This window comes from Cetorhinus maximus, chromosome 5 (assembly GCF_964194155.1).
Source record: "Cetorhinus maximus chromosome 5, sCetMax3.hap1.1, whole genome shotgun sequence".
In the NCBI taxonomy this organism is placed as follows: domain Eukaryota; kingdom Metazoa; phylum Chordata; class Chondrichthyes; order Lamniformes; family Cetorhinidae; genus Cetorhinus; species Cetorhinus maximus.
The window spans coordinates 141,280,415-141,300,908 of NC_135883.1; the positions used below are offsets into that span (position 1 = coordinate 141,280,415).

The 20,494-nt window shown below is 44.9% G+C and overlaps 1 protein-coding gene across 1 annotated transcript in view; it reads right to left on the reverse strand.

Moving 5' to 3' along the window:
* The window catches only part of ak9 (adenylate kinase 9), a 359,309-nt gene that overhangs the window by 73,280 nt on the left and 265,535 nt on the right, over positions 1-20,494 (reverse strand). The window contains exons 30-32 of the mRNA XM_078542572.1: positions 11,228-11,441; positions 7,510-7,711; positions 956-1,102 (exon numbers count right to left, since the gene is read on the reverse strand). Of these exons, the coding sequence (XP_078398698.1) occupies positions 956-1,102; positions 7,510-7,711; positions 11,228-11,441 (563 nt within the window). The remainder of the gene's footprint in view (positions 1-955; positions 1,103-7,509; positions 7,712-11,227; positions 11,442-20,494) is intronic.

The window sequence follows — 20,494 nt, forward strand, 5'->3', positions numbered from 1 at the left end:
ATGAAGATAGATTGGAGAAGTTGGTGTTGTTTTCCTTGGAGAAGAGAAAGCTGAGAGGAGATTTCATAAAGGTATTGAAAATCATAAGAGGTCTGTACAAAGTAAATAGGGAGGAAATGTTCCCACTCGTAAAAGGATCATGAACAAGACAGCACAGATTTGAAGTAATAGGGAAAAGAAACAATAGCAACATGAGGAAAAATATTTCCATGTAGTGGAAACTATTGTTAGGGACCACTGTTAGGGACCAGAACTCGCTGCCTGAGAGTGTGGTGGAGGAAGATTCAATCAAGGCATTCAAAAGGGAATTAGACTGTCATCTAAAAAGGAAGAATGTGCAGGGTTATGGAGAGAAGGCATGGTAATGGCATTAGGTTAACAGATCATTTGGAGAGCTGTTGCAAACACGATAGGCTGAATGGCCTCCTTCTGTACTGTAACAATTCTGTGATTCTGTGTATCTTTGTCTTTTATAGTAGATTGCATGCATTGTTAGTCCAGACCCCTTTGGTAGCGGTTCAGAGTGAGATTGACAACATAAAAGTTTGTTTTGTGAGATTCCATGAGCTGGGTATGAAAACTTCCACAGCCATGACATCTAAATTGAGGGGTTAAGTGCAACAAATAGTTTGGCACTCTGATCAAAAAAGTGATCCATAAAGATCTTGGGCCTACTTTGTTAATCTTCTGGTTTTGAACCTGCATGTCTCCAGTTCCTATTTCCCTAATGGAGGCAAAGTAATTGAAGTCTTCAGTGGCAACAAGTAAATATGGTACTAGACGAATAATTTAGTAAAGAAAACAGGCAAAGTTGTGAATGTAATTCAGTATGGTATATACCAGGGATCTGAGTATTATCTGCTCAATACCCTATCCCTTCCATGTGACATTTATGGTCACATTCCATAGCAGTAGTCATTGGTGCTTTGTGTTTAAAGCATGTGCTGTCTGTTACCTGTCTGGTGACTTTTTGTCAATGAGACCTCTTTTCAAAATCTCTTTTATGTCAGCTTGTAGCTCTATAACCTTAACAGGTATAATTTTACAATTGTTCATTAGATCTATTTGCTGTCTGGTCACTGGATATCCATCTAGGACAAATCTATAAAAATACAATCAAAAAAGAAAATAGATTATTGGTTTGAATTTAACCAGAAAATATTATCTGAGCTGTTAATATGCTACTCATATTCTAGGTGAAGCATGAAGTCAGAGAAAAGTGGATATCAGTAACCTGGGGTCGATGGGGGTGGGGTGTGTGCCGGTAGTGGCAGAGATCCTTGGGATCAAGATTTCGATCAGGGCTTGGGCTAGGGGATCTTAAGGCCATGACTCGGGGCTGGGGGAGATGGAGATCAAGGGCCTTTGGGTCAGGAGCAGCACTGATCAGAAGGTTCCATTAATGTGGGGTCAAGGGAGTTTTACTTACCTTTCTTGCTGCAGGTGATCAGTAGGTCTGATTTCTCTGAGTGTAGGCTATGACAGCACTGGTTGTCTTATCCTTTTTGCCATCTTTTATTGCTTTGTGTCAGCTGCGGCTCAGTTAGTAGTAAGCTTGCCTCTGAGTACTAAGGTTGGGGGTTTAAGTCCTCCAGGACTTAAGCATAACAATCTAGGGTGACACTCCAGGGCAATACTGAGAGAGTATTACACTGCCAGAGGTGTAGTCTTTCAGATGAGATATTAAACTGAGGACTGCTTTTGCTGTCAATGCACTACATGTGCAGTTGTATGCGTGGATGCCATCATTATAGGGGCAATGTGCAGCAGCATGCACGTGTGGCTGCCATCTTTATAAGGGGCAATGTGTGACATGAACACAGCTTATTTACTTTCAAGAACTATGTACCATGTATCAAAATAAAGTGGCCGTCAGTGCTTTGAAAATCATATTTAGTTCTGCAATGTCATTAATTCATTGATCCTTAAACTTAAGAGATTTGAGAATATGACAGAATATGCATATGTTTTAAGACTGGATCTGCCCCTTCGATTCGTGGTGGGTGGGAGCAGAAAAAAGAATCGGAATTTTCCCCTCGCCACTTTCATGGCGGGATGTCTTTCCCACTGATCCATGTCGGGAATGCAATTTGCATGCATTAGCATGTCATGAGCACTCATTAAAACACAACTGATCAGAATCATGTTCCCCCTCCCAATTACTTGCCACACCAGCAGGAAATTAGATTGGTCTAAATCACGACCAGATATAGGTGTCGTGCAGCTGTCCACCCTCACTTCACTCATGACTTCGAGGTGAGTGCAACTTTCAAAGCCTGCCTGCAACAGCGCTACACCAGTTCTTCGGCGATGCCAGTGTTAGCCCACACTGGTGGGGGTGTACAGTGGGACTGCTCACGTTGGCTGCCTCGGGTGTTGGGCTGGGCTACTCACTGTCGCTGCCTCAGGTGTTGAGCTGGGCTGTTCACCCTGGTTTCCTTAGGCATTGAGTTGGGCTGCTCACCCTGATTTTCTCGGGTGTTGAGCTGGGCTGCTCACCCAGGTTTCCTCAGGCATTGAGCTGGGCTGCTCAGCCTGGTTGCCTCAGGTGTGTGAGCTGGGCTGCTCACCCTGATTTTCTCGGGTGTCGAGCTGGGCTGCTCACCCAGGTTTCCTCAGGCATTGAGCTGGGCTGCTCACCCTGATTTTCTCGGGTGTTGAGCTGGGCTGCTCACCCAGGTTTCCTCAGGCATTGAGCTAGGCTGCTCACCCTGATTTCTTCAGGTGTTTGAACTGGGCTGCTCACCCTGGTTGCCTCAGGTGTGTGAGCTGGGCTGCTCACCCTGGTTACCTCGGGTGTTGAGTTGGGCTGCTCACCCTGATTGCCTCAGGTGTTTGAGCTGGGCTGCTCACCCTGGTTGACTCAGGTGTTTGAGCTGGGCTGCTCACCCTGATTTCCTCAGGTGTGTGAGCTGGGCTGCTCACCCTGATTTTCTCGGGTGTTGAGCTGGGCTGCTCACCCAGGTTTCCTCAGGCATTGAGCTGGGCTGCTCACCCTGATTTTCTCGGGTGTTGAGCTGGGCTGCTCACCCAGGTTTCCTCAGGCATTGAGCTAGGCTGCTCACCCTGTTTTCTTCAGGTGTTTGAGCTGGGCTGCTCACCCTGGTTGCCTCAGGTGCGTGAGCTGGGCTGCTCACCCTGGTTACCTCGGGTGTTGAGTTGGGCTGCTCACCCTGATTGCCTCAGGTGTTTGAGCTGGGCTGCTCACCCTGGTTGCCTCAGGTGTGTGAGCTGGGCTGCTCACCCTGGTTACCTCGGGTGTTGAGTTGGGCTGCTCACCCTGATTTCCTCAGGTGTTTGAGCTGGGCTGCTCACCTTGATTGCCTCGGGTGTTGAGCTGGGCTGCTCACCCTGATTTCCTCGGGTGTTGAGCTGGGCTCACCTTGGTTGCTTCGGGTGTTGAGCTGGGCTGCTCACCCTGGTTGCCTCAGGTGTTGGAGCTGGGCTGCTCACCCTGGTTGCCTCGGGTGTTGAGCTGGGCTGCTCACCCTGGTTGCCTCAGGTGTGTGAGCTGGGCTGCTCACCCTGGCTGCCTCAGGTGTGTGAGCTGGGCTGCTCAACCTGGTTGCCTCGGGTGTTGAGCTGGGCTGCTCACTGTGGCTGCTTCGGGTGTTGAGCTGGTATATTCACCTTCTCCAGCAGGACAGCATTGTTTGCTGCGGGTCTCAGGTAGGGCTGCACTCTAAAACAGAGACCAGCATGGTGACCGGGGGTGGGGGTAAGATGACAAAGATATGAGGGTGAAGGGACTTAGTATGGTTGGAGTTGGGGAGGGGAGATGACAGAGACATGAAGGTGAAGGGGGCTTGCTAAGGTTTGGGGGGTAAATAGAAGAGACATGAGGATGAAGGGGAGTTTGGTAGGGTTGGAGAGGGAGATGATAGCAGAGGCAGGGAGGTGAAAGGACTTTGGGAGGATTGGTGGGAGTGGGAAATGATGGCAGACAGAGGGAAGATTGTGGGCGGGGAAGCTGGAGCCCGACATGGAACAGTAAAATGACCCACTCAAAACCACAAGGTTCCAGGAGGAGAAAAGTGCAGGAAAGTATACCCAAGTGCATTTCTCCTGTCCCTTAGTGGCATGCCAATGATCTGAAAGGCCTTTACAACCACAAACATCAAGATAAGGTCTGCATTCTGCCTTGGACATCCAATCCTCATGTTTCACCAGGCCTTAATCATTGGAAAGGTCAGCAGCCAAAGCTGTATTTAATCACTCTGGGAAGTGAAAGGCAGCACACCAGCATAAAACCTGTGTCAAGTGGACTTGATGCATTGTGGCCTCCTGATCTTGCTGCCACAGTGATGCACACGTGGCTGAAGAGACCATCATGGCTGCAAGTCTTGTGCTTTGGCACAAACAATGAAGATAGCTATCTGATGAAGAGACAATGACTAGTAACCCTCCAATGCAATTGAGCATGCATTAATCTATGACGAGACCATTATTATGTGCAGCAAATGTATTTACGAAAGAGCATGATATACACACTGAATGACCACCTGTGTCCCAAAAGTGATATCAAGGTTTCTTAATCTTTTTAATCCTACCGCTACATATTGGTGGATCCCTGACATCCGCAGAAGTGGAGACAGCCTGCTCACTGCTATGCCTTTATCTGTGATGACCTTGGTTGGTGTCCTCTGGAGGGCTGAGGCCAGGAGGGCCCTGGCCTGCTTTGGGTCTCTTGCTGTGAGGCATGTGCACCCTCCTCAGTCTGTGCAGTTGGAGGTGATGGGGTCACAGGGAGAGGGGATTGGAATCGGTTGAAGACTCGCGGAGTCACCTGAGTGGATGGCTCTGGAGTCTCTGGCTGCTGGTCCTCCTTCCTGTGGCTGCCTGAGGACCCCTGCCTGATTCTTTGAGCAGAAGGGGCATCTGGAGAGAGGTCAAGGTGCCCAGCCCTCCCCTGACCTAGCCATCGTTGGATCCCATCACTACCTATAGTGATGGAGTGAAGATTTGAGCGCAATCTGGCAGAACCTGCTGGACCAAGGTCTCTAAGGCAGCTGCCCCCTTCCCATGGAAAACGAGATTCTCACATGCCAGAGCCATGACATCAGACAGAACGCGTACGGACTCCTCCATCCTTCGCTTTAGTCTGTTGACTGCCTCTTGCAACTCTGCTGATGTTCTGCCGCTTGTCTTTACATCTCCAGCATGTTTGCAACAGCTTCCAGAGGCTTTTCAACTGACTTGGGCTCAGCGGGTGGTTGTTCTCCAGCAGTCCTCCGAGTGCCAGAGACCTGGGCTGTCACTGCCTCCTCATGCTGTGGGGATGTGTCAGTGAGGTGTTCACCAGAATGTGATCCTGAGCCTAATCTAGATCTATGACCCACTAAGGTTTGTGTCTCTGCTCTGGTGGAGGGTGCAGGTGCACGCTGTGACTGGTCTTCTTCAAATGGGTCCTCGGCATCCTCCTTTGAGGTGGCCTGGGGGCTGGGGCTTATGTTGCTTGTGCTGTTCTGACTGGACCTGCAGTTGCCTGTAAGAGCGAGAAGATAGATTTAGTTCTTGATGGGCTGAATCCAATATTTCATGTCACTCACTGTGAATATTAGAATGTGATCAACTCATGGAAGGCTCTTCCATACTGGCTTGCTGAGAGAGGCTGATCTCACCATCCCCACAGGAGTGATCTGTGTCCTTGCCCACCAACCCGGTGGCATCGTCCTCAAACTTGGAGAGATCTTGGATGTCTGCTGTCCCTACTCTGGTCTGGGATCTCTCCCTCTTGTTGTGGGAAAGCTTGGCCTGCAAGAAGACAAAGGAATGAATGTGGTGTGAAGAGATGAAGCAGATGTTGGGAAGCATGCATGCCTGCCCTATGTGCCGAGCCCTCCCAAGTAAGGGCTGAAGATGGTAGGTGAGATGCTGGTGATTAGGCTTTCAATGCTGATATCTCCCCTGCTAATATTTTGAGATCCCTGAGCTGACTGATGCTCTGAGAGCATAATGCCATTATAGAATATGCGTTTGGATTGAGATGAATGATGACTTACCCTGGTGGTACGGATGAGATCATTGATCCTATTCCTGCGCTGGATGGCGTTTCTCGGATGGGTGCCTCTGGAGCTGAACTTCCTTGCGACCATCTCCCATGCTGGCGAGGCATGGTTGGTGGACCTCCTAGAACCATCCATCAGATAGAGGACATCTCAATTCTGACACGCGCCATGAATAAGAGCCCCAAGGGAGTCATTGCTGACACTTGGTGTTGCTTTCTTTTTGCTTGGAGCCATCTCAGCCTTCGTCGTCCACACAGCTGGGCCGCAGAGAGTAATGTGTATGTTTGGCCGGTGTTTATGAATGGAGCCAGGACCTTTGGCTGCGTTAGATTACGATGGGGCGGAAGAATCATTGGCCGCCCCCCATGTGATTCGGAGAGTTACTCGCCAATGCATAACTAATGAGCTTCCAAGCATAAAATTGGACGCGAATTCCTGACCAGCCGATCAGTGGGAAACTTGCTGCTAGTCCTGCCCGCCACCGCACTTAGTCTCCAGGGTGGAAAATTCCGCCCTGAATCTTTCGGATCACTGAATATTTAGTAACATATGTTCACAGGGTTTATAAATTGAGACGATAGGAATCATTAAAGTGAGCTGAAGACTCTGGATTATCCTTGTCACTTCTCACAAAATACTGTAACACTTTTGCCAAGTGTCAATAAAATGCTTGTGAACTAGATAGTCCAAGCAATCTGCTGATTCAGTAATTATGGGATCCGTGGAATCCGCAAACTAAGAGCGTATTGCAATAACTGAGTTAAAAAGCAAACTGAGTTGGCAGTTTGCTGGGTAAACCGATGTGTGCATATCACTGGGTTTCTGCGCATGCACGGATCTAGACGCATGCGCAGACGGGTATGACGGCCATCTTGCATTGCCATATTGCATTGGCCGGAGACACAGTGTAAACTGAGGTCCCGTCTGCCTTCTCAGGTGGATGTAAAAGGTCCCATGGCACTATTTTGAAGAAGAGCAGGGAGTTATCCCTGGTTTCCTGGTCAACATTTATCCCTCAAACATTGTCACAAAAACAAAATTATCTGGTCATCATCACACTGTTGTTTGTGGGAGCTTGCTGTGTGCAATTTGGCTGCTGCTTTCTTGCATTACAACAGTGACTACTTCAAAGTACTTCATTGGCTGTAAGCACTTTGGGACGCCTAGTGTTTGTGAAAAGCATAATATCTCTTTTTTTATCTACCCAGGAAGGGGTAAAGTATACCTCTTGTTTGTCCTTAACTAGAAATTTGGTGTATTTCCTACTTGCCATTTTGGAACTTTAGTAGGATATGTAACATCTGAAAAACATGATCCAATTTCTCGACCTTTGAAGAAAAGTTAAGACAGCCCCATCTAATGCCACAGGCTGTACACAGTAACAAGAGCAAGTTGACCTGGGGCTTCCCCTTTTAAATGCAAAAGCTGACACAAAAGTGTAACCACCAGAAGTAAGGCTTTTCAGATAGATAAACATAACTTCAAAATAATTGAACCATACCCCCTTGTGTTGCATACAACATTCATCAAAACCACTTCTAGGCATTTTGTGACAAATACATCTGGCACTATCAAACCCTCCTTGAGATGTTTAATAATGTGAACAGCTAGCCCAGTCTTCTTCTGAGTGGCTAGAACTGTGCGAACAGCTTCTCCTCCTGAAATGGTTTGAAGTCCAAACTCATTGGCAAATCTCCTGGCCACTGTAAGACAAACAATAAATGTATCCTGAAAATGCTTGAGACAGCCTAAGTAACCTGAAGAATCAAGACAAGTTGGCCACTCCCTTGAAGTAGCCAAAACATAGCAAATTATGTTGATTGTTGAGTTTTTCCTTAAGTACAGTTTATTAAAGGCAGATTTACACAGTTAAAAATGACCATGTTTGACCATAAGGTAGATTCAGATTGATTAGAACAAAGTTATTTTTTTCTGATGATTGTTGACCGGACTGTTTAATTCAAACATTTATATTCAACAATCCATCTAGCAATATGGGGCTTCATGCAGGGCTCTTTTTGAGGGTTATAATCTGAACAAAACTCTGTGGCTCCATTTACCTGGGAGAGTAATGCTCACCCATCCATGTTCTGTTGGTTCTAATGAGATACTGTTATCCTACTAACCCCCACCCATCTATGGGAGTATTGCCTAAGCTGTTAAGACACCTTGTTTTGAAAGGGTACTGAAGCCCCTTCTATCTGTCCCAAACAACACAGACTCCAACTTCGTGTTGGACGATCCAGAGGCTGCAAATACTGATCTGTTGATAGAAATTGCAATTAAACTCTGGTTTAATGAGCAGCGCAATTAATCTCTAGTTTAATGAGCAGCCCAGTTATGTTTTGGGCTGTTATGATCCCAGCTGACATTATTATTGGACAAGCTTGATCCCAGGTGGAACCTGGCTTGATAGATCCTAACTTTTATTTTTGTTTAGGTACGTGGAGAGTGGCTACTGAGCAGAGTCACAGAAGTCATCTGATGAATTTTTAACAATAGAATAAAACATTCATTAAACAAGAAAAGGTGAACTATATTACAATACTCCTTCAATCACAACTATACCTTTACAGATGTATACAGATTTGTAAGGATAACACAAGTTACAAAAGCTATCTTATACTCTTAATGTTCACAGTAAGTACATAGTCAATGCAAACCAATCAGCGACCTGTGGTCAGGCACACCACACTCTGAGACCCAGTGACAGATGCTATGGATCTCTCCTCAACTCTACTCAGATGCTTGTTACAGCATGAGCCAACCAGTCTCACTGAACTCTGTCTTTCACAAGAAGGTTTCCAAACTCTACTTTCGAAGAACTTGCTCTGGAATCTTCTCCCAAACATCGCTTTCTCTTGGACACCTTCCATAAAGGTCCACCTCTAGCGAACTCTCTTTTTGATATTCCTCTACCCTGGATCGCATTCAAGCTTCCTTCCATGCATTCTCTCTCACTGACTCAGCAATGCCAACAGAACACCACTGCTTCACATGCCCATTGTAAAGAGTTACAGACCAGCAGCTGTTTCCTTGGACCTTCTGGCTTCCCGCACGCCTATATCGCTTTAAATCTTCATCCTGCAGCTTTCTCCCTTTAAGCTTGAAGCTTGGAGCCTTCCTCTTTGCTCCTTACTTTCATTTCCACAGAACAGGACCTTCACCAGTCTCCTGTTCTTCCTTTGACTAAAAGGTCTCTGGGACCCCTCCTTTCTGTCTCATTCCTTGGCTTTGGGACCTTCCAGTTCTTTTGGGAAATCTATTCTCTCTGCAGTTCCCTCTCCCAGTATCCAGTCTCTCTGGAATCCTGGCTTCAACTTCAGTTTGAGACCTGCTATCCGTCCCTCCGCTGCCTAGTCTCTCTGGCAGCTGCTTCCAACTGAATTTAAACTTTTTTTTTTCTGTCTGCGTATGTGTCTGGGTGGGTGGGGCCTCCCCCTCCGGACCCCTGTTGCTAGTCAACAGCACAGTTTTTTTTCTACTCTTGTTTGTTTTAATTTCTCTTCAAGAGTCATAAAAATCTCATTACAATGCAGGCACCTTTTAAAGCGAAACTAAAACTCAACTTCTCCTTTTCTTAACACAGATACAGAAATACAAATCAAACTTAAAAATTAAAGATATACTTTATTCTTAACTCACCCAAATACACATATAATTTACTTAAACTATCTCTGTTTCCCAACAGGGCTGTGATTTAATCATTGCAGCTTCAGAAAACTCAACACTGAACAAAAATCAAGTCAATTTGTCAACCAAAAATATATTTTTCCTGCACCAGGGATCTGTAAATGCCAGACTTCTACAGCATAACTCAGCCATAATGGACCCTTTGCTCAAGAGGCCAATAGAATGATTGCCTGTTAGGAATCCTGGGCACCCACTCATTCCCCAAGGGTGGAGTAAAGCCTTTGTTTCTAGCAGCATACAGAGGTGAGTATTAATAATTTGCTAAAAATGTCTTGAACCCACCTATCCACGACAAATTAGGCAACTCCCACTGATTCTGCATACTTCAGTGTAACCACCAATATCACTACAAAAACAATTTTAATCTCACAGTTTTGAGAACACTGGTTTGGATTTTGTTGGAATAATAACAGCAATGCTATCAGCACTCAGCATTACTACTGGATAAATCTGACAAAAACTTCCATCTACACATGTGCAGTTAAACCTGGAAATCCAGAAGTTGCTGCCAAAGATACCCTGCTTCTCCACATGGTGCATTGTTGCAGTCCTAAGGGATAGACTTGAAATTGAAATGACTGCAAGGGCCTAAATTTAGGATCACAGCCCAGTAATTCCACACCATAAATGAATGAGAGAGTTAGGGCCATTGCAATTCGAAATAAATGTGTGTTCAACACCATCATAAATTATAACTGATGCTGAACAACCCTTTTGGTCCAGAAAAGCTAATTGTAAAAGAGTGATGTGGCATTTAATAAAAACAAAAAGCTAAAAGCTACTGCGGATGCTGGAAATCCAAAACAAAACAAAAACAGAATTACCTGGAAAAACTCAGCAAGTCTGGCAGCATCGGCGGAGAAGAAATCAGTTAACGTTTCGAGCCCTCATGGCCCTTCGGCAGAACTGCAGCCAACTGCAGCTGCAGTTCTGCCGAAGGGCCATGAGGGCTCGAAATGTTAACTGATTTCTTCTCCGCCGATGCTGCCAGACTTGCTGAGTTTTTCCAGGTAATTCTGTTTTTGTTTTGTTTTTATGTGGCATTTAATGTTGGAGATCCAAAAAAATTAAAAATAATTTAAAAGTTTTTTTGTTTGTATTATCCTACTCCCTTGATCCTATCTGTATTTCTCAATCTTTATTTTGTGTTCTGTATTCAATTTAAATCTAAATGATATTTCCGGCCTTATACTTCCTGTTTTGGACCCTGCAGCTGTGAAATTCAGCACCAGTTGTCCTCTGCTTCGAGTGCCGTTTTGCCTCCAAAATACAATACAAGGCAAGTGGGCACTCTTCTTATACAGCTTGGTACCATACTTGTTTTATAATGATCCTGTGAAGTGCTGTGGGATGTTTCAATACATTAAAGGTACTATATAAATGTAAGTTGCTATTGTTGAACATGAAACACATTTGTCTGCCGCTGATTGCATGATCTGAACTGATATGTACAGATAGAGCAGCTAACAGATGTATTATTTAAAGGTACATTAAAAATCAAAGTTTGTTATAAATTCTTTACCTACCAGTACTCTTTCCAGACTTTGGTGGTCCTACAATGGCAATCTTGATGGGCACAACAGGCCTAGGTTTAGGCTGGCAAATGTACTTGAAAGGATTTTCAATGAATTTGTTTCTGTTCTCTTTGGTAACAAAGTAATACACATACTTGCGGTGAATAACGAGGAAGACATTTTGCTGCATATCAAGGATAGGTTGAATTGCTGTTCCATTGCTCAACTGTAAAAAAAAAAATTAAAACTGGACTCATTCTACTTACATAGTATTTGCATCAAAAGTTGTTTCATTTGGAAAATGTCAGCCATCAGTATCCATTAGTCTTGTGTATTCTGTACGTTAGACAAATTTTGTTCACTTTTTTTTGAGTAGTGATCTTTGTAAAAGTTAAATGGACCAAAGTAAAGTTGCACAGAATATAGAAAATCTTTTGTAGTTCCAGTTGATTTTGTGGTGAATCAAACAGCTAGAAATTACATATCAGGCTAAAATTGTGTTTCAAAGCACAATTGTTTACAATATATTGTACTGTAAGCAAAGAATTAGTCAGATTGTCCTGTATTATGACACAGCCGATGGTAAGGACTGAGTTGTTCAAATCCCAGAGGGAAACTTGAAACAACTGTCATAATCCATTTTTGCAATGTGTATGTTTCGAGATTCAGGCTTTGAATTCAGTAGTAATACCACCTAGCCTCAAGAGGTTTGTTTTATATAAAGTTAAATTAAACATTTATTGATTTAATAACAAATTAAACATATACAGATGTCTACAAATTACTACCATAATAACTTTTAAACAAATTCCCAAATTAATCGCTCCCAGGTAAATCTTCACCAAGGCAACAATAACCCATAGACTTTAAACAGACACTGGGTAAAGCACATTTGACTTTACAAATTCAAAATGAGGTTCCTTACAAATTGGTACTTTTGCAGACACAGTTCTAGGCTTACAGGCTGGTTAAATCTTAAATGCTCTGACTTGCACAGACAAACTCCTTTCAGTTTATACCTAGTTTTCCTTTGAATGTTAATTTTCCATTGTATCCAAGGCTTTTAACATCAAATCTTCTAACAATAACATTTTAATCCCACTAATTTTATTAGTAATATAAACACATTGCTTGGCGTCTCCCAGCTAGGTGCAAGATTTTACTCCCACTCTTGCATGCTTCATTCAACAAATGCAAATATACACTTTACCTTTTAACTTCCTTAGACACAGACCCCACTACAGTTCTATTACAAAAATAATTTCCAGTAACATTATAGACATTAATATCTCTTCATGATACCTGCATGCTAATGTTCTACTGCTTTAATTTGCTTTTATAATGTAGTAATAGTAACTTTTAACTTTTATGTGTTCTGTGAGGAAGTATAAGTCAATTTAGATGCAGTGGCCACTGTACTGCTAAATTAAGACTGTATATAAAGCAATGGTAAATTTAGATAATAAGCCTAATTTAAAAAAACATTCCAGTGAATACTGCAGAGAACTTGGCTCAGTTAATAACAAGTTAGTTCTTCAGATGGATACATCTACGGAAACATCATTCCTTTCAGAAGCTGGGGAGATGGTGGTGTGGTGGCAATTTTACTGGACTGATAATTTAGATGCCCAGACTAATGCTCTGGGGACATGAGTTCAAATCCCACCACAGCAGCTGGTGGAATTTTAAATTATTTTAATTAAAAAAAGGGGAATTATAAAGCTAATGGTAATCTTGAAACTATTAGTGACTGTTGTAAAAACTAATGCCCTTAAGGGAAGAAAATCTGCCACCCTTACATGGTCTGGCCTACATGTGAATCCATTAATGGATCACACAGTAATGTGGTTGACTCTTAACTGCCCTCTGAAATGGCCTAGCAAGTAATTAGGATGGAAAAGAAATGTTGGCCTTGCCAGTGATGCCCAAATCCCATGAAAGAATAAACAATAAAAAAATAGCAACATAGGAACAGGAGTAGGCCAGTCAGCCCATCGAGCCTGCTCCACCATTCAATTAGATCATGGTTGATCATCTACCTCAATGCCACTTTCCTGCGTTATTTCCATATCCTTTGATGTCATTATTCTCCAGAAATCTACCAGTTTCTATCTTGACCATGCTCAATGATTGAGCTTCCACAGCCCTCCTGGGTAGAGAATTCCAAAGATTCACCACCCTCTGAGTGAAGAAATTCCTCCTCATCTCGGTCTTAAATGGCCTACCCCTTATTCTGAGATTAAGTCTCCTGGTTCTAGATTCACTAGCTAGGGGAAAAATCCTATCTATATCCACCCTGTCATACCCTGTAAGAATTTTGTGACTCTCAATGAGATCACCTCTCATTCTTCAAAACTCTAGAGAATACAGGCCCAGTTTCTTCAAACCCTCCCCATAAAACAATCCCACCATCCCAGAAGAAATTGGCTTGACGACAGGGTGAGAGTGCCAGTGAGAATCAGGGATTTGAAAAATAAACCGGTCCAAGGACAGAGCAAGAGTTAATTAACATTTTATTGTGTTTGCTTAAATACCAATTTCGGTGCAGTACATAAATAATTTGAGGCACGGCAGGACTGCTCATACCCGTTGAGTGCACATCCTGTACCATGTAAGGACTCCAGGACACGACCCATGTCCTGGACAACTACATGAACAGAAAGTGACACCAATTGGAAAAACTCGATCTTGGAACTCGAGGAGCAGCTGGTGTCACTGAGGTGCATTCGCGAGTTTGAGAGCTACATGGATAGCACATTTCAGAAGGTGGTCACCCTGTAGCTTCGGAAAGAGCAGGCAGAGAGGGACTGGATGGTCATGACTAGACCGCATTGGGTGGCTCAACTGTGCAGGGAGGGAGAATAAAAGACAGAAGAGCAATAGCGATAGGGGATTCTATAGTTAGGGGAACAGGTGGGCGCTTCCATGGCTGCAAACATGATTCCAGGGTGGTATGTTCCCTCCCTGGTATAAGAGTCATGGATATCACCGAGCAGCTTCAGAGCATTCTGGAGGGTGAGGGTGCACAGCCAGAGGTCGTAGTTCACATTGTACCAACGATATAGGTAGAAAAGGGGATGAGGTCCTGCAGGCTGAATTTAGGAAGTTAGGAAAGGGATTAGCAAGCAGGGCCTCAAAGTTAGTAATCTCCAGATTACTTCCAAGGCCACGTGCTAGTGAGTATGGAAATAGGAGAATACACCAGTTGAATGCATGGCTGGAGAGATGGTGCAGGAGGGAGGGCTTCAGATTTCTGGGGCATTGGGACTAGTTCTGGGGAAGATAGGATCTATACAAGCCGGATACAAGCCTGAATAGGACCGGGATGAATGCCCTTGCAGGGAGATTTGCTAGTGTTGTTGGGGAGGGTTTAAACTAAATTGGCAGGGAGATGGGAACCTGAGGGCAGATTCAGATAGGACAAATTCAGAGCAGGGAGTGGGAGACAGAAAATTAGCGAGTGACTCTGAAAGACAGAAGAAGCAAAGGTTAAAAAGCTTACTGCACAGGAATTTGGCAATGTGAAAATATATTTATTTAAATGCAAGGAGTATAGCAAACGAAGCCAATGAGCTGAGGGCACAGATAGACACGTGGCAGCATGATATCATTGCTATAACGGAAACTTGGCTTAAAGAGGGGCAAAAATGGCAGCTCAACATCCCTGGATATAGGGTTTTCAGGGAGGATAGAAAGGGGGATAAAAAAAAGTGGGGGTGTAGGATTATTGATTAAAGAATCAACTACAATCAATCAATGAATCATCAAATGAGGCTATATGGGTTGAGCACAGAAATAAAAAGGGGGCAGCCATACTACGAGTGTACTACGGGCCCCCAAATAGTTATAGGGAGTTAGAAGAGCAAATATGTAGGCAACTTCCTGAGTGCAAAAACAATAGGGAACTAATAGTTGGGGACTTCAGTTACCCTAATATCAACTGGGATATGAACAGTATAATAGGCACAGAGGGCACAAAAACATTTTTAGCCAGCATGTAACAAGCCCAATGAGAGGGAGTGCAATTTTAGGTCTAGGGCTGAATTGTCCCAGATTTGCGCTAAGTGTGGTAGTGGGCGGGAAAAAGGATGTTTGCCCACTGGCTGCAATGGCGGGTTTTCACACTGTATTGCCAATCCCGCCTCCTTAATCATGCATTTCTGGGAACAGCCAGCTTGCTAGCAGGACATCCTCTGATTCACCCACCCTGCCGTCACTTCAGTCTTTTAGTAAACCTGGTGTCATATTGAAACGTCACCCCTGCAAAGAGCTAGCACTCTTCAAGGGATAGGAAGCTGCTGCAAACTGATGGCTGCCAAAGGGAGGAAACATACTGTTCCAGATTTAGCAACACCTCCCTCGAGTGCCTACTGGACGCAGCGAAGGCCCACTGTGAAGTCCTCCACATCCGCTCTGGGTGAAGGCCAACAAGCAAGGTCACCAATCCAGCATGGGAGGCAGTAGCAGTGGTGGTCAGCGCCAATTGTCTGCAGAAGAGGACAGATACCCAGCGCAGAAAGAGGATAAATGGCCTTATCTGCTCTGCCAGGGTAAATCACTCATCTCATCACTCTCAACTCTAACACTCACAAACCCATCACATATCCACAGGGATTTCATACCTCAAGGGACAACACCGCTAACACTCACACACACCCTCACATCTCCATCAGGCACAAATCCTCTGGAGCTCGCATCCTCATCCCGTCCATGGGTCCGCTCACCACACAAACATTGCATGCAGTGCCATGCGTCCTGCTCACACTCTCCATCAGTTTTCATGCAGGAGAAGCTGGCTCACAGGAGCAGGGACAGGTCCCAGATCGGCTGAGGGTGGGGGGGTGGGGGAGGCGGTGGTGGAGTAACCCTAATTAGGCCCCTCACTCACTTTGAGGAGCTTGACATTGCGCTGAATGGTGAGGGCGTGGACTGTGCCTGCAGCAACAGTGAGGTCAGCGGCAAACACCCACATGAGGATCCTGCACAACATCATCCCTCTCTGAATGCAACTGTGAGTGCTCTCTCTCCTGCTTTTAACTCTGCTGCCATGCAATAATTCTCTCTACTTTGGTTCACAGGGAGCTCTGCCAAGTGACTGACACCCTCAGCCAGCCAGTCCCTCAGCTCCAGACAAGAGGACATCTCCACAAATATCTCCATCCTCAATGATGGAACAGCCCCGCACATCAGTACAAAAGATAAGGCTGGTGCATACGCAACAATCTTTAGCCAGAAGTGCCAAGTGGATGATGCATCACAGCCTCCTCCAGAGCCAATTCAAATCACCCCATGCGATATCAAGAAATGGCTGAAGGCACTGGATACTGTAAAGGCTATGGGCCTGACAATATTCTGGCAATAGTACTGGAAGACATGCTGTTCCTTCGCTGTCTCAAGGGTCAAAATGCTGGAACTCCCTCCCTAACAGCACTGTGGATGTAGCTACATCACAGGGACTGCAGCGGTTCAAGAAGGCAGCTCACCACCACCTTCTCAAGGGCAATTAGGGATGGGCAATAAATGCTGGCCTAGCCAGCCACACCCACATCCTGTAAAATGAATTTATAAAAAAGAGCTGGAAATAAGCAGCCTGGAACACCCATCACAGTGCTTACCCACTCACTTCGATGGGGCCTAGATCTAGAGCAGGCTCAGGTTCACAATCTGGCGGTCACTGCATGGACACATGCCCACAGCAGGAGAAGGCAGGTACAGCCAAGCTCCCTGGCACTTGGAGGACTGTTGGGGAAGTCTCATCTGTGAGGTCCGAGTCAGATGACAAGCCTCTGCATTTCGCCTTCCAACTTTGTGGAGAGTCAGCAGAAGACAGGGGGAACATCACACATCTTACTAATTTAATTGAATTTTTTGACGAAGTAACAAGGAGGATTGATGAGGGTAGTGCAGTGGATGTCGTCTGCATGGATTTTAATAAGGCAGTCAACACAGTCCCACATGGCAGATGGGTCAAAAGAGTAAAAGCCCATGGGCTACAGTGGAATGTGGAGAGTTGGATCCAAAATTGGCTCAGCGACAGGAAACAAAGGGTAATTGTTAATGGATTTTTTTGTGAATGGAAAGCAGCTTACAGTGGCTTTCCACAGGGCTCAGTGTTGGGTCCCTTGCTATTCGTTGCATATATTAATGATTTGGATATAAATGTGGGTGGCGTGTTTGGGAAATTTGCAGATGACACAAAAATTGGCCATGTAGTTGACAGTGAAAAGGATAGCTGTGGTTTCTAGAATGATATTAATGGCTTGGTTGAGTGGGTGGAAAAAGTGACAGATGGAATTCAGTCCAGAGAAGTGTGAGGTAATGCGTTTGGGGAGGGCAAACAAAGCCAGGGAATACACAATTAACATATTAGCATATTGGGAAGGGTAGAGGAAGTGAGAGGCCTTGAAGTGCATGTCCACAGGTCCCTGAAGGTGGATCAGGTGGTAAAGAAAGCATATGGAATGCTTGCCTTTATTGGATGAGGTATAAAATACAAAAGCAGGGATTTAATGATGGAACTGCATAAAATAGTGGTTAGGCCACGGCTGGAATTTTACGTACTGTTCTGGTCGCCACATTACAGGAAAAACATAATAGCTTTGGAGACAGCACAGAGGAGATTTACAATATGTTGCCAGGGCTTGAAAATTGCAGCTAGGAGGAAAGATTGGATAGGCTAGGGTTGCTTTCCTTGGAACTGAGGAGGCTGAGGGGTGACCTGATTGAGGTGTCCAAAATTATGAGGGGCCTAGATAGAGTAAACAAGAATGCCCTGCTTGCCCTAGCAGAGAGGTCAATTAGCAGGGGGCACAGAATTAAGGTGATTGGTAATAGGATTAGAGGGGACATAAGGAAAAACTTTTTCACCAAAAGGATGGTGCGTGTTTGAAATTCGCTGCCTGGTTTGGTGGTGGAAGCAGAAACCCTCAACTCATTTAAAAGGTACCTCGATCTGCACCTAAAGTGCTGTAAGCTGCAAGGCTACTGACTGGGTACTGGGTGGGTTTAGAATGGGCAGCTAGTTTTTTTTTTTCGGCCGCACAGACACAATGGGCTGAATGGCTATCTTTCTGTGCTGTAGCTTTTCTATAGTTTCATGGATTAATCTGGTGAACCTCTGCTGCACGCCCTCTATGACAAGCATTTCCTTGCTTAGATAAGGAGGCCAAAACTGAACACAATACTCCAGGTACAGTATCATCAAAGCTCCATACAATCACAGCAAGACCTTTTTACATCTGTATTCAAATTTCATTGCAATGAAGGCCAACATACCATTTGCCTTCCTTATTGATTGTTGCACCTGCATGTAAGCACTTAGTGACTCATGAACAAGGATGCCCGGGTCCCTTTGGCCACCAACACTTCCCAACCTCTCACCATTTAAGAAATTTTCAGTCTCTGTTTTTTCTACCAAAGTGGATAACTTCACACTTATTCACATTATATTTCATCGGCCATGTTCTTACCCATTCACTTAGCCTGTCCAAGTCCTCTTGAAGCCTCCTTGCATCCTCCGCACAACTTACATTCCCACCTAGTTTTGTGTCATCAGCAAATTTGGAAACATTACAATTGGTCCCCACATTCAAATCATTTATATAGATTGTGAACAGCCATAGCCCTAGCTCTGATCCTTGCGATACCCCACTAGCAACAGTTTGCCATCCTGAGAAACACCTGTTTATCCGTACTTTCTGCTTGCTGTCTGTTCAATCCATACTAGTTTCTTTTCTTTATTCATGGGATATGGGCATTGCTGGCTAGGCCAGCATTTATTGCCCATCCCTAATTGCCCTTGAGACAGTGGTGGTGAGTTGCTTTCTTGAACCTCTGCAGTCCGTGTGGTGTAGCTACAACCATAGTGCTGTTAGGGAGAGAGATCCAGGATTTTTACCCAGTGGCAATGAAGGAACAGAAATATATTTCCAAGGATGAGTGGCTTGGAGGGGAACATTCAGGTGGTGAGGTTTCCAGGGGTCTGCTTCTAGATAGTAGCAATTGGAGGTTTGGAAGGTGTTCTCTAAGGAGCCTTGGTGAGTTGCTGCAGTGCATCTTGCAGATAGTATGCACCGCTGTCACTGTGCATCAGTGGTGGATGGAGTGAATGTTTGTGGATGGGTGCCAAGCAAGCAGGCTGCTTTGTCCTGGATAGCTTCTTGAGTGTTGGAGCTGCACTCATCCAAGCAAGTGAAGAGTATTCCATCACACTCCTGACTTGTAGGTGGTGGACAGGCTTTGGGGAGTCAGGAGGTGAGTTACTTGCTACAGGATTCCTAGCGTCTGACCTGCTCTTATAACCAAAGTGTTTAGATGGCTAGTCCAGTTCAGTTTCTGGTCAATGGTAACCCCCAGGATGTTGATTGTGGGGAATTCAGTGATAGTAATGCCATTGAATGTCATGGGGTGATGGTTAGATTCTCTCTTGCTGGAGATGGTCATTGCCTGGCACTTGCGTGGAGTGAATGTTACTTGACACTTGTCAGCCTATGCCTGGATGTTGTCCAGGTCTTGCTGCATTTGGACATGAACTGCTTCAGTATTTGAGGAGTTGGGAATGGTCCTGGACATTGTGCAATCGTCAACGAACATCTCCACTTCTAACCTTATGATGGAAAGAAGGTCATTGATGAAGCAGCTGAAGATGTTTGGCTTAGGACACTGAGGAACTCCTGCAGTGATGTCCTGGAACTGAGATGATTGACCTCCAACAACCACACCCATCTTCCTTTGTGCTAGGTATGACTTCAACCAGCAGTGAGCTTTCCCCCTGATTCCCATTTGACTCGTTTTGCTAGGGCTCTTTGATGCCACACCCGGACAATGCTGTCTTGATGTCAATGGCAGTCACTCTCGCCTCACCTCTGGAACTCAGCTCTTTTGTTCATTTTTGAACCAAGGCTGTAATGAAATCAGGAGCTGAGTGGCGGAACCCAAACTGAGCTTCAGTGAGCAGGTTGCTGCTAAGCATGTGCCACTTCATAACACTGTTGATGACCCGTTGCATCACATCACTGATGGTCGAGAGTAGATTGATGGCAGCATAACTGGCTGTTTTGGATTTGTCCTGCTTTTAGTGTACTGGACTTCCCTAGGCAGTTTTCCACATTGCCGGGTAAATGGCAGTGTTGTAGCTGTATTGGAACAGCTTGTTTAGGGGCGCAGCAAGTTCTGGAGCAGAAGCTTTTGGCACTATTGCCGGAATATTGTCACGGCCCGTAACTTTTGCAGTATCCAATGCCTTCAGCTGTTTCTTGATATCATGTGGAGCGAATCGAA